General features: G+C 37.2%; 1 protein-coding gene and 1 long non-coding RNA gene across 2 annotated transcripts in view; one reads left to right on the top strand and one right to left on the bottom strand.

Annotated features, from left to right (window-relative positions):
- by (focal adhesion protein tensin) overlaps nucleotides 1-13,234 on the bottom strand; it is a 168,902-nt gene that overhangs the window by 3,278 nt on the left and 152,390 nt on the right. Inside the window, exons 20-22 of the mRNA XM_034973427.2 lie at nucleotides 12,728-12,884; nucleotides 11,993-12,165; nucleotides 11,243-11,357 (exon numbers count right to left, since the gene is read on the bottom strand). Of these exons, the coding sequence (XP_034829318.1) occupies nucleotides 11,243-11,357; nucleotides 11,993-12,165; nucleotides 12,728-12,884 (445 nt within the window). The remainder of the gene's footprint in view (nucleotides 1-11,242; nucleotides 11,358-11,992; nucleotides 12,166-12,727; nucleotides 12,885-13,234) is intronic.
- Nucleotides 2,204-7,846, top strand: LOC138402982 (uncharacterized). The gene is made up of 3 exons (XR_011237291.1): nucleotides 2,204-6,000; nucleotides 6,562-6,699; nucleotides 6,789-7,846. It is a non-coding gene; the product is annotated as an uncharacterized lncRNA (long non-coding RNA).

Genomic DNA, 13,234 nt, shown 5'->3' with positions numbered 1-13,234 from the left:
ATTCCTTTACTTGTGCTCTAAGACCTACGTACCTACTAAATTTCATGATTCTGGGTCAACGGGAAGTATCCTATAGGTTTGTGTGACAGATACGACACAGACGGAGAGACGGACAGACAGACAGACAACGAAGTGATCCTAAGGGTCCCTTTTTTCCTTATAAAGTACGGAACCCTAAAAAGGTACCTGTATATGTATAATAATATAGGTAGGTAGGTACCTACCTGGTGGTATTTCTTTGTATTTTTAGGGTTCCGTACCTCAGAAGGAAAAAACGGAACCCTCTGTCTGTCTGTCTGTCGGTCCGTCTGTCCGTCCGTCCGTCTGTCCGTCCGTCCGTCCGTCCGTCCGTCCGTCCGTACGTCCGTCAGTCCGTCCGTCCGTCCATGCGTCTGTCGGTCCGTCCATCGGTCCGTCTGCCCGTCCGTCTGTCCGTCTGTTCGTCTGTCGGTCTGTCCGTCTGTCTGTCTGTCCGTCTATCTGTCTGTCTGTCTGTCTGTCCGTCTTACAAATAAAGTACGCAACGCTTCGTACAAATAGTACTTTTTTATTTATTTACTAGCTGACGCCCGCGACTTCGTCCGCGTGGATGTAGGTTTTTAAAAGCCCGTGGGAACTCTTTTATTTTCTGGGATAAAAGAAGGCAGGTCATGCCTGTCGTAGAGGTGATGGCCGTTGGAGCCGGAAAGTTCTTGAGTGGAGACCGCGTAGGTATAAGTAAGCGTAGTGTGGGACGCCTTCCAGCACGATGGACCGACAATATACAGAGGCTGGCGGGAAGTGGCTAGGTGAGGAAGGCTGAGGACCGGGTGTGGTGGCGCTCTTTAGGGAAAGCCTATGTCCAACAGTGGACGACCGCAGGCTGATGATGATGGAAAAAATCACGTTGATCCGTTGCACCCCTCACACGTCCCTATCCGCCTTCTCCACTCCTGTCACGCTGGCGAATAAGTTTGGAATAGAATAGGATTTCGATGGAGTGCGTGGATTTTTGTGAACGGAGTTCAACCATGTAGTCGTGGTTTGGTACAATAGTAAATGGTACAATATTAATTCACCAACAACAGTTCCTAAAACCCATAGAATAGGAGTGCAGTACCCTGCAGCATCAGTATTGAAGAGTTGGAACTTAAAGTTCAATAATGGTATATATGTTTGGCATCTACAATATTATCTCACAATCAACAGTGGCTTAGGAGTGCAATACCCTGCATCATCAGGGTTGAAGAGTTGGGATATCGAGTTGAATTATGAAGTCGTTGCTTGGTACCTAAACCAGAGATAGTTTATTCTAAGCGTACCTTTAATATCAATTCAACATCAACTATTCCTAAAACAGCTGATTGAAATCCAAAAGTACAAAAGCTACCCGTGATTATTATGATGATGGTTGAGAAGTTGGCACTTGAAGTTTTAACATGTATGGTTTCTAACAAAAAAGAATGAATGAAATCGGACTACGCGTTAATGAATTACAGCTCAGTATACATTTTAACTTTCAACCCCTCTCCTAAGGGAACCATGCTGAATTTCGGGATAAAAAGTATCCTATATCCTATATCCTTATAGTATGACGTCAAATCGTACCAAGTTTCATTGGAATCCATTCAGTAGTTTCAGCGTGATGCGCGGCCGTGATACAGACAGACAGACAGACAGACAGACAGACAAAAATGAAAAAAAATCCAGTTTTGGGTTCAGTATCGATTATAGAGTGCCCTCGAAAAAAAAATTTCAAAATATCTTCAATGTACAGAATTTCACCTGTTACAGTTTTATTATAAGTAATAAAATAATAATAATATTGATTCAGATACAAGTTAGCCCTTGACTGCAATCTCACCTGGTGGTAGGTGACGATACAGTCTTGCTTACGACTATTTCGGATCGGAAATTCTTGGATTCAGGTTAAATGCAGTGCAAAAAGAGAGATCATTAGGATTCCGTACCTCAAAAGGAAAAAGGAACCCTTATAGGATCAGTTTGTTGTCTGTCCGTCTTACAAATAAAGTACGCAACGCTTCGTACAAATAGTACTTTTTTATTTATTTATTCAGATACAAGTTAGCCCTTGACTACAATCTCACCTGGTGGTAAGTGACGATACAGTCTTGCTTACGGCTATTTCGGATCGGGAATTCTTGGATTCAGATTAAATGCAGTGCAAAAAGAGAGATCATTAGGATTCCGTACATCAAAAGGAAAAGGGAACCCTTATAGGATCAGTTTGTTGTCTGTCTGTCTGTCTATCTGTCAGTCTGTCAGTGTGTCTGTCAAGAAACCTGTAGGGTACTTCCCACTGACCTAGAATGATAAAATTTGGCAGGTAGGTAATAACAGTTATAACACACGTAAGGGGAAAAATCTGAAACAATGAATTTGTGGTTACATCACGAAAAATAAATAAAAATGTGTTCATTAACGAATAGTTAGTATTTTCAACTTTCAAGTAAGATTAGTAAACCAAGTGTGATATCATATAAAAGGACCTTACTTGTACATCAAAAACCGATTTTATTTATTTTTATCCATACTAATATTATAAATGCGAAAGTGTATCTGTCTATCTGTCCGTCTGTTTGTCTGCTAGCTTTTCACAGCTCATCCATTTAACCAATTTTGATGAAATTTGGTACAAAAATAGCTTGCATCCCGGGGAAGGACATAGGCTACTTTTATGATAAATAAGATTTAGTGGATACCGCTATTTTTCTGGAAATAACGTTAGATGCGAAACTTCAATGGGGCTCTCATATAAATAACTTATCGAACAGACAGTTCTGCTGCATATGCGGTAAAAAAGATTCGCCAGTTGACAGACATAGAAACGGCGAGACTAGTATATTTTAGTTACTTTCACAGCATTATGTCATATGGCATATTATTAGAAAAGAAAAAGAAAGAAAAGAAAAAAACGTTTATTTTTTAAAGCTGTACCACACATTACCAGTTACCAACTGGTTAGGTTATCCCAGCGCCTCTTATACTTGAGTAATAAAGTCAAAAAACCTCAAGTAGAAGAAGCGCCGGAATAAAGTATGTCATGTGTGGCACAACCCAAAAAAAAAGGTCCCTACTCAGCATAAATGCATATTGTCTTGCACAAGTACAAAAACATACAGCGCTGGTTTTCAGTAGAAACCCTGATTCAGATGGCACCACGGAATTATTATGGGGTAATGCTGCTGATATAAATTCTATTTTTGTGCTGCAGAAAAGGGCTGTTCGAGCCATATATAGTATGGGACCACGAGAGTCGCTGAGAACTAAATTTAGAGAAGTTAAAATTATGACAGTGCATAATCAATATATTTTTGAAAATTTATTGTACGTATATAAAAACATAAATAAATTAACAAAAAAAGTGACTGTCATAAGTTCAAAGTGACTGTCATAAGTTCAAAGTTTTCATAAAACGTAAACTAATTAAAAAATCCTATTACATTGTAAAGGATTATTTAAATGATAAGCAAGCTTGGGAATGAGTTGCTCGGCTTTGTGATAGTTCTAATAAGTTTAATTTATGATTTTGTAAAGTGGTGATAATAAAAAGAATACCCGGCTGAGTTAGCTGTGGGCTCTTCTCAGTCTTGGGCACGTTTGGAACCCTCGTAGCGTTTGCGAAATAATTATCACCACTATATTTTACAAATCCAACAACTGACAATCGAAAAGAGTAATTTATTACCTATTTTGAACAAATCATTTGACTTTGACTTTTGATCCCGGAAAATCAAAGTTCCCACGGGATTTTTAAAAAACCTAAATCCACGCGGACGAAGTTGCGGGCATCATCTAGTGCATAATAAATAGTTTTTGATTTATCATGCAAAATGTCAAAAAATACTATTTACCTATTTATTTATTTTTATTTTTCACTAGCTGCCCCGGCGAACTTCGTACCGCCTAACAGTCGATTCTTTTTCAGGAATTTTTTAAAAATTTTCTCTCCGTAAGAACCATATTCGTACTTCAAGGAATATTATAAAAAAAGAATTAGCGAAATCGGTTCAGCTGTTCTCGAGATTTGCGATCAGCAACACATTTAGCGATTCATTTTTATATGTACCGAAATTCTAGTTACATAGTAGTAATAAATTAAGTTACATTGTAAATGCTTATCTCTAAACGGAGATTTAGAGATAAACATTTTACTATTGTAGTACGGAAACCTCGGGGCGCGAGTCTGACTCGTACTTGGCCGGTCGGTCTGTCGGTCGGTCGGTCGATTTATTTTAGAATGCATCGTATCGACAGCTGGTGGTAGTAGTTTACATATATCCTACTAATATTATAAACTAGGTGAAGCTATGATAGCCTAGTGGTTAGGACGTCCGCCTTCTAAACGGAGGTCGGGGGGTTCGATCCCGGGCACGCACCTCTAACTTTTCGGAGTTATACGCGTTTTAATTAATTAAATATCACTTGCTTTAACGGTAAAGGAAAACATCGTGAGGAAACCTGCATGCCGAGTTCTCCATAATGTTCTCAAAGGTGTGTGAATTCTACCAATCCGCACATGGCCAGCGTGGTAGACTATGGCCAAAACCCTTCTCACTCTGAGAGGAGACCCCTGCTCTGTAGTGAGCCGGCGATGGGTTGATCATGATGATGATGATGAGGTGATGCCCACGACTTCGTACGCGTGGATTTAGATTTTTAAAAATCCTGTGGGAACTCTTTGATTTTCCGGGATAAAAAGTGGCCTATGTCACTCTCCAGGTCAACCATACCCATGCAAAAATCACGTCGATCCGTTGCTCTGTTGCGACGTGATTGAAGGACAAACCAACGAACCAACAAACAAACACACTATCACATTTATAATAGGTGTAGTGATGTGTGTGTGTGGATGTTTGGATGTTTGTTACTCAATCACACAAAAACGGCTGAACAGTTTTGGATGAAATTTGGAATGGAGATAGATAAAAGTGTTAATTTAGGGTATACCCTAAATTAACACATAGGCTACTTTTTATCCCGGAAAATCAAAGAGTTCCCACGGGATTTTTAAAAACCTAATTCCACGCGGACGAAGTTGCGGGCATCAACTAGTAATAAAATATAATTTGGACTTATCCGAATTCCGAAAGTCAGGGTTGTCAAATCACACTTTACATTATAAAGGCGAAATTTTGTATCTGCGTGTGTGTGTGTATAGGTTTGTTACCCTTTCACGCAAAAAGTACAAGACGGATTTGGCTGAAATTTGAAATAGTGATCGCTTTTGAAAGAGTTCTCGCGGGATTAAAAAACCACTATATCCTCGCGGACGAAGTCGCGTATATCATCTAGTTACAAATATAAGTATGTAGGTCATATTGTGTGCTTAGACAATTTAATTATATACTTGAGTTTTCGTGTAACAGAAACAAAAATGGATTGGCGGAAGAGGAAAAAGAAACGGTTTAGACTCGCAAAAGCTTCTCGCAAAAGCAAATCCCTTGCAAAGAGGAGATCTATTAAAATTCATCAGAATCTTTCCAAACCATAATATTATCTTGTGATGATAATGCCATTACTTTTTCGGGGTTATTCCCGTGCGTCACACCCGACGTGAGTAACAATGTGACTCGACGGGAATTTTATTTGACTGAATATGTACTTTTCCGGGATGCTGAATTTGATAATGACATTTATTTTCAAATCCAAAATAGTAGACATGCACTTTTCACAAAAAATAGAAATGGGTGTCGTTTTCAGGGTTTCCAGGATGCTGGTTTTGATAATGACATTAATTTTTTAATCTAAGATGGCGGGCCAGCACTTTTTATAAAAAATAGACGCGAGTGTCGTTTTCAAGGTTCTCCAGGATGGTGAATTTGATGATGACATTTATTTATTTTTAATAAATACTTATATATTATACTTCTATTTTAGTGGATCACGGGATTTTCTTTGGCAAGGAAACGACAAAGCAAAAAATCGAATTGAATTAGATTATGATGCTATCACACCGTACCATTTAGAGCCAGCTTCTGAAAGTTTGACACTGTGTTTGTAAGTTGATATTATTTAGATACTAGCAAATGCCCACGACTTCGTCCGCGTGGGCTACACAAAATTTCGAACCCCTATTTCACCCCCTCCAGAGTTGAATTTTCAAAAATCTCTTCTTAGTGGATGCCTGCGTCATAATAGCTATCTGCATGCCAAATTTCAGCACGATCCGTCCAGTAGTTTGAGCTGTGCGTTGATAGATCAGTCAGTCAGTCAGTCAGTCAGTCAGTCAGTCAGTCAGTCAGTCAGTCACCTTTTTCTTTTATATATTTAGATTAGGAATTAGGATTAGGATAATATAATTATTATGTTACTAGCTGCCCCGACGAACTTCGCACCGCCTACAGTCGATTCTTTTTCAGGACATTTTTTAAATTTTTCTCTCCATAAGAACCATCCCCGTACTTCAAGGAATATTATCAAAAAGAATTAGCGAAATCGGTGCAGCTGTTCTCGAGATTTGCGATCAGCAACACATTCAACGATTCATTTTTATATAATAATATAGAGATTTACTATTTGTTGTCAGATTTGTCAATGCTGAATTATGTTGTATTTTAGTGACTCAAGACATTCCTTTTAGAAGAAAACAAGGAAAATAAAATGAATGTGCCCAATATACGTACCACTGAAATCCAACATGATGCTGCAACATTCAATTCCGTACTAAATATTGAAAGGTCTACCCATACCATACTTGTAAGTTGTTATGCTATGTTTTTTGCATACATTCTATATAGATAATACTCACAATATATTTACGTTGATTGTATGTTTATTAATTCCAGAAATGAAATGGAGAGCTTCAATAGTTCTGCGTCGAATGATACATCTAATGTGACTGTTGAAACAGAAAATGATACATATTGTGTTTATGTGTGTAGTGGGCTTTTAGAGGGAAATTGAATTGTACCTACTTCCTACTTATAAAAATAAAATTTTCATTTTTGAGATCAAAGTGGAATTTATTTAGACTTTTTTATACACAAGTAGATGGTATATATAGTTTTTAGTCGCTACTAATAGATAAGTGTAGGCAACAAAATTTATTTTCACAGACAAACGAATGTGTAATCATGTGTTCCTAATAGGTAATCCGCCAGCACAGAGAATTCAACTCCTAGAGTACGCATATACAAGGATTTACATGAAAACAAAATCGTAAAATGTTGGCGGGGGACAGGGGAGAATGCTTTGTTGTGATTGGTGGACTGACTAATAAAAACAATGTGCGGAATGAGGGTACCGAACGGGCGTGGGCGATGATTCATTTAAAATTCCGTGGGATCACCACGATTTAGCAATGCAATTCCTTAGGTACAGCATCAGGGTCGAGAAATGGGTCTTCGAGTTCAATGATAAAGTCTTTACTTGGTAGATATAGGTACCTACCTCTCAATATCAATTTATAACCGACAGTTTCAAAATCCCATAAGTTTTGGTGGTCATGTCCCCTGCAGCATCAGGATTGAGGAGTTGAAATCCACATTTTATATAGGACAATGTTGCAAAGTTTCTTTATCAATTAAAAAAAATACGCAAATCGGTTCAGAAATCTCGGAGATTTCTGTGTACATAGGTAGAAAAACACAACTCCTTTTTTAAAAGTCGGTTAAAAAAGTATCCTTTGTTAATTCTCTACTTGTCTGTAAAAGTCCCGTCAAAATAGGTTCTGCCGTTCCGAAGATTAGCCCGTTCAAACTTCAAACAGACAGACAGACAGACAGTTTTTAAAAACATTTGATTCAGCTGTTATGGTACAGTTCAAATAACAATATTATGAGCTTGCGGTAGTTATTTCGAAATTACAGACAGACACTTCATAGAAGTATGGATTTCTATAATATAATATCTCGACTCTAGTATCATAAGGTCGGATGTGTACCTCCGACCAAACTCACTTTTTTACATAAAGGTAATGAGCATTTCGGGCTCTTTCTGCCAAGCTGACACCAGTATTTCTATCTCTTTTCGTTGCAAAGATAAATACATGCATAATGTCGTATCTGAACACATTCTAAAAATTTGGAGAACCATAATTATATTTTTTGACTTGCGTATGTATGCACCAAAGCAATGGAGAAAAATGATAGATGTATTTTGAGTTCGACCATTATGCTACGAAATAAGTTTATTTGTAATACTAGCTGGTACTGCAGTTACGCACTTTTGCTTCTAAAATATGTAATAGTTTTGTTAGGTAAAATCACAACAGATGTTATGCTTCGAATTTTTTGTATTAATATTTGGACTGGGAATCATTTAAGACTTTTTGCCTTGTAATATAAATAATTTTGCAATAAAATTCATGGAAGTAAGTTGAAATAAAGCTTTTTGTTTGTGACTACATTAAAGTTGATGTGATTAATAGGTAAGAGATCCATCCTATTTCACCAAAATTTTGGACTAAACTGCGGGAAAAAAGTAAAGAGCCAGAATAAAGCTGAAGACATTTTGAAAGTGTAGACTAGAAAATCTTTTAGGACCACGAAAATCACACCATGGAAATCTAAACATATATTATAATAATACCCCACTAAGCAAAAAACCGTGCATTTATGGTGTTTTTTATGATTCATAGTTCAAATCATCAGTTCAAAAATTTATTGCTTTTAGCTTTTATTAGTTTTTAAGGTAGCCTTAAAAAATTAGAGTACCTAATCAATTTTTTTGTTCTTTACCCGTCTTATAATCGACCGAATTTGATATTAATCGAGAGCAGAAATTATAAGGCACCTACAATATGTGATGATAGTGATTCTAACGAAACATACCTAATTATAGGAAGCTTTAGATTATGTTAATTTAAATATAAATGTAGTATAAATTAATTTATTAATTAAACAACAAATAAAAGTGAAAGTAAAAAAATAAAAAAACTTAACTAAAACACGAAAGAAACAGTTTAAAAAGTATCTGTTAAAAAGAACAGTCGAAACCGAAGCAATGGAGTTTTCAAGAAAGCAGAAAGTATATTTTTTATTACAAAAGTGGCAATGCCGGATTTGACTAACAGTAAATCCTTATACCTGCGTAGTTTCTGCACCTTAAAAACGATTCATGATGCTACCAGTGTTGCTACTTTAATGTGGTCTGAAAACATCAGCTGCAGCGGAAGAAATAAAACAGTATCTTGTCTTATTTCATTAATCTACTAGAGAAGAAACAAAGTATTCTCGAAATTGTTGAAGAATTGACTTTGTGGTCTGATAATTGTGTCGGTCTTATGACCGACACAATTATCAGACCACAAAATCGGAGCATGATAATCGTTATGGCTTACTTATGATTATTATAAGGATTACCACACTAAAAGGTGATAAATCACAAGCTTTATGCTAAAATGCAACATGTACCTACGTGGAGTAAGATGTAATCCATGCACAAATAGAAAAAAAGGGAACAGCTGAAAACAATGCAGATTACTAAACTAAGAGATTGGTCACAGTTTACAAGAACATCCGAAGGAACAAAACTTTTTGATAAGTTTGATTTGGCACTACAACATATTTTTAAAGACCACATCCCTTTACAAAGGTGATATATCAGGACCGTTTGTTATATCAAAAAAAAAATAAGAACGGCGGGGATTTTCAGATTTCGGAATATATTACCTGGCTACAACTAACGCAATAATGTTGGGTGTTATTATTTTATAAAAACTACTTTAAAGAAGACTTTTTTGTACTTCATTAGTATGTTATAGGTACATATAAACTTAAAATTCTTCCCCGCTTTCGCCCAATATACGACATAGGTACCATTATCCACTGTAAAATATAACCAACTTTTGCAGTAGGTACCTGCTGACCTCCATTCTTACTTTACGTACCTAATCATTATAAGGAAAATCAGGCTATGTTGGCATGTTTTAGATTTCCATATTGATGTAACCGTCATGTATGCAATTCCACAAAAAATGTTTGGCCCACTGTAGGTTTCTAATTACTTTGTAATTTTTTTTTTCCAATTTTTGGCCGTTGTTTTTAATTAATGGGCTTTATTTGTGAATTTGTAAATGTTATTTTCATTCATTCAGAAGTCACAAGGTTTACACGGATGCAATGGTCAGACTATCGGGCGAATGCAATTATTATGTTTCAGATCTAACTAATCAGTTTCAGAAAAATCAGATAGGTACATTGTTGCTATCTCACAAAACTCCTAAATGATTTTTGTGAGATAACTACTGTGATCTTTTGTCCGAATAGTACTTATGTATAATCAGTTAAGACGTATTATGAAATATTAAGTAATAGATCCGACTTTTATTTCAAATTTGTAATAGTAAAAATTGCAGCCATAAAGTCGGTTTACAACTTATGCACACAATTTTTTAGCACAGTTACGAATATTACCAGCATAAAGTCGCATATCGTCCATTTTAAAGAAATTGTGAGTTTATATTTTATTTATTAATGATAAAGTATTTCTAGTAATGGTTAATGATAGGTACAGTTAAGTGTTAAATATTACAAAAACAACTGAAATTGTATCTCTAGTAGTTTAGAAATTATGACCCGATTTCCCTAGCATTTTTGTTTTGGCTCTCCTGAAAAGTAGCAAAAATCCACATCCGACCTTATGATACTAGAGTCGAGATATAAGTACGAGTTGTTTATACACGCTGAGGTAGTAGTTACCTAATAGGTATGTATGTAAGTGAGATTTTATAGTATTCATCAAAAGATAAGTAGGTAATCATTATCATTCAAAAAAAATTTAAAAATATCTATTTCAGTAGGTAAAACAATTTCACATAGTGCGTAGTAATTGGGACCATCCCAGTAAGTGTTTTAGTATTGCTACGAGTACTCGTGGCAGGCGACCCCGCTCTTCCATAAAATCTTATACAATAATAATTGAAATAAGTAGTTCCTTCATAAATCATATATTTACAAAAATTCATCGGTGACATCTGTCCAACTATCTGTGTGCCATCATCAATATATCCGGACGCTAGTGTGAGCGCATGCACTCGCTACACTGCTCATCACTGAGTCTATTTCTTTCTATCACAATGTTAGGTGAAATAGCATACAGGTTACCCACGTGGGCCGAGCAGTTCGGACGTGCATCCAGCGTCACCTTAAGCGTCGCGCAGAGTAGCGTAAGTGTGCTTGGGCTTTTAAAATTCTATTTCGTTTCGAACACAAGTCAATACGTCATCCTCTATAACGTCGCATTCTGAACATTTCGGTGTATTTGATTTACCTACGAGGTATGCAAATCCAATACAAACCTTATTGACAAAGTTGACGATAGCAGATGCGGGCTGTTCGGGTTCCAGCTCGGCGAACACTTGGCACTGGTTGTCGGCTCCGGACGACGCTCGTGCCACGAACGCGAATATACGTCTGCAGAAACAAAACCGATACGTTCACTTGAAGAACAATTATTGTCAAAGTCATCATCGTCCCCATCGCTGGACGCTGGCCCACTAATGAGCAGTAAGTAGTCTTCTCTCGGATTAAGAATTTAGATCATAATCACTGCACTGGCTAAGGCCGGATTAGTAATAACTCCTAGGCATGCAGGTTTCCTCACGATGTTTTCCTCTCACCGTGAATAAGTAACATTTTAAGTATTAGGTACATAATAATATAACTCCAAAAAGTTATAGGTGCGTGTTCAGAATTGAAAGTACAAAAACAAAGCATAGAAATATTCCGTATGCTCTTTTTGGTGTAAATGAAATCACTACTCTGGTGGCCGGTGGGCGGTGCATATTATCAAAACACACGGCTAGTAGGTACATGTCAAAGCCAAGTTCTACCGCGCCGCGCACAGATCTTGAATTGTATTGTAACCCCGTGGATAATTACTGTCATTTTAAGTCGGCCAATCAAGGCAGCAGCCAGTGTCGCGTGACACATAGTACGAATCAATCATGAGCCTATTGCGGTTTCAGCAAAAATTGACCATTCGAATGGCATTAAAAAAATAAAACACGGCTTCTAAGCTTTGTCGTTCACTGGTTCGCATAACTTACTTTTCATGCTGAGTGCCGTTGTCGAGGTAGGTGTATCTCCTCTCATCGGGATCTAAGCCCGCATACGAGACGCCCGACGCCGGGTAGTGTCTCCGGAAGAACAGCTTGCGTGTGGAGTCCGTCAGTGTGATGCCACCTCCGAACACTTTGAAGTGCACTACGTGGGCTGCTGCCTGAAATTTTTAACAATAAGGTACGTTAATATTACCACAGTATATGTACAATAGGTATCTGTTTTCATTTACCACCTACCAACATTAAAGGTAGGTAGGTGCCAATATTGTGTAAAATGTATTGGTAACCTTATGGTAGGTATACGTACTAAATATTGTACATCGACCTTTATAAAGAGATAGCAGTTTCGTAGAGCGTTGTCTCTGTCGTTGAGACCGACAAAACGTCACATAGGTGAGTGACGGAGACAATACGCTCTACAAAGCCGAAATCTCATTCTAAAGGTCGATGTACATACAGTACGCGACAGAAAATAATGTAAATCGACCTTTAGAAAGAGATAGTGGTTTTATAGAGCATTGTCTCTGTCGTTGAGACCGACAAAACGTCACATAGGTATGAGTGTCAGAGACAACGCTCTACAAAGCCGAAATCTCATTCTAAAGGTTCATTATTTTCTGCCGCATACTGTACAATATTTCTTGCTGGCTACTATATAAGTGTAGTTTGTACCTACTTTAAGTAATAATACAATCTATCGTCAGGCTTTCGCCTTCTTACCTTTTTCTGTAGAATGTTCTGGACGGCTCGTTTTACAGCAGCAGGGCCGGTAAGAGCTTCAGTGTTCTCAGAGCCCAGTAGCAGCACGTTACACGCTGCGCCTGTCGCCAGCAACGCTCGAGCGGCTGCGCTCGCACTGCCGCCGACCCATGGGTCTCTATCGATAGAGATGACAGTAATGTAAATTTCTACAAATCAAATAGTGGAAACCGTATTTAATCCCAATCGTAATAATAAATACAGGTAGTAGTGTAATTGATCTAGTTCATTGCCTTACAAAATAATTTAGACTACCAATATCGAAGACAATCTATTTTGGTTCATTTATTCGTGTTTAGAATGGACTGTTCAATTGTTCAAATGCTAAAAAGAAAAATTCACAAATGAGACCGCAATTAGATCGCAATGTTTGAAAAAATATGTGGTTTCCCTTAATAAATTTACGTTCCCTTAATTTTATTTGAGTTCAGTGATTGAATTGAAGGTACCTCAGTTTAGTGTTGCGTA

Source organism: Maniola hyperantus, chromosome 1 (assembly GCF_902806685.2).
Source record: "Maniola hyperantus chromosome 1, iAphHyp1.2, whole genome shotgun sequence".
Classification (NCBI taxonomy): Eukaryota; Metazoa; Arthropoda; class Insecta; order Lepidoptera; family Nymphalidae; genus Maniola; species Maniola hyperantus.
The sequence above is the reverse complement of the archived record's forward strand: the minus strand, read 5'-3'. Positions and strand labels throughout refer to the sequence as shown.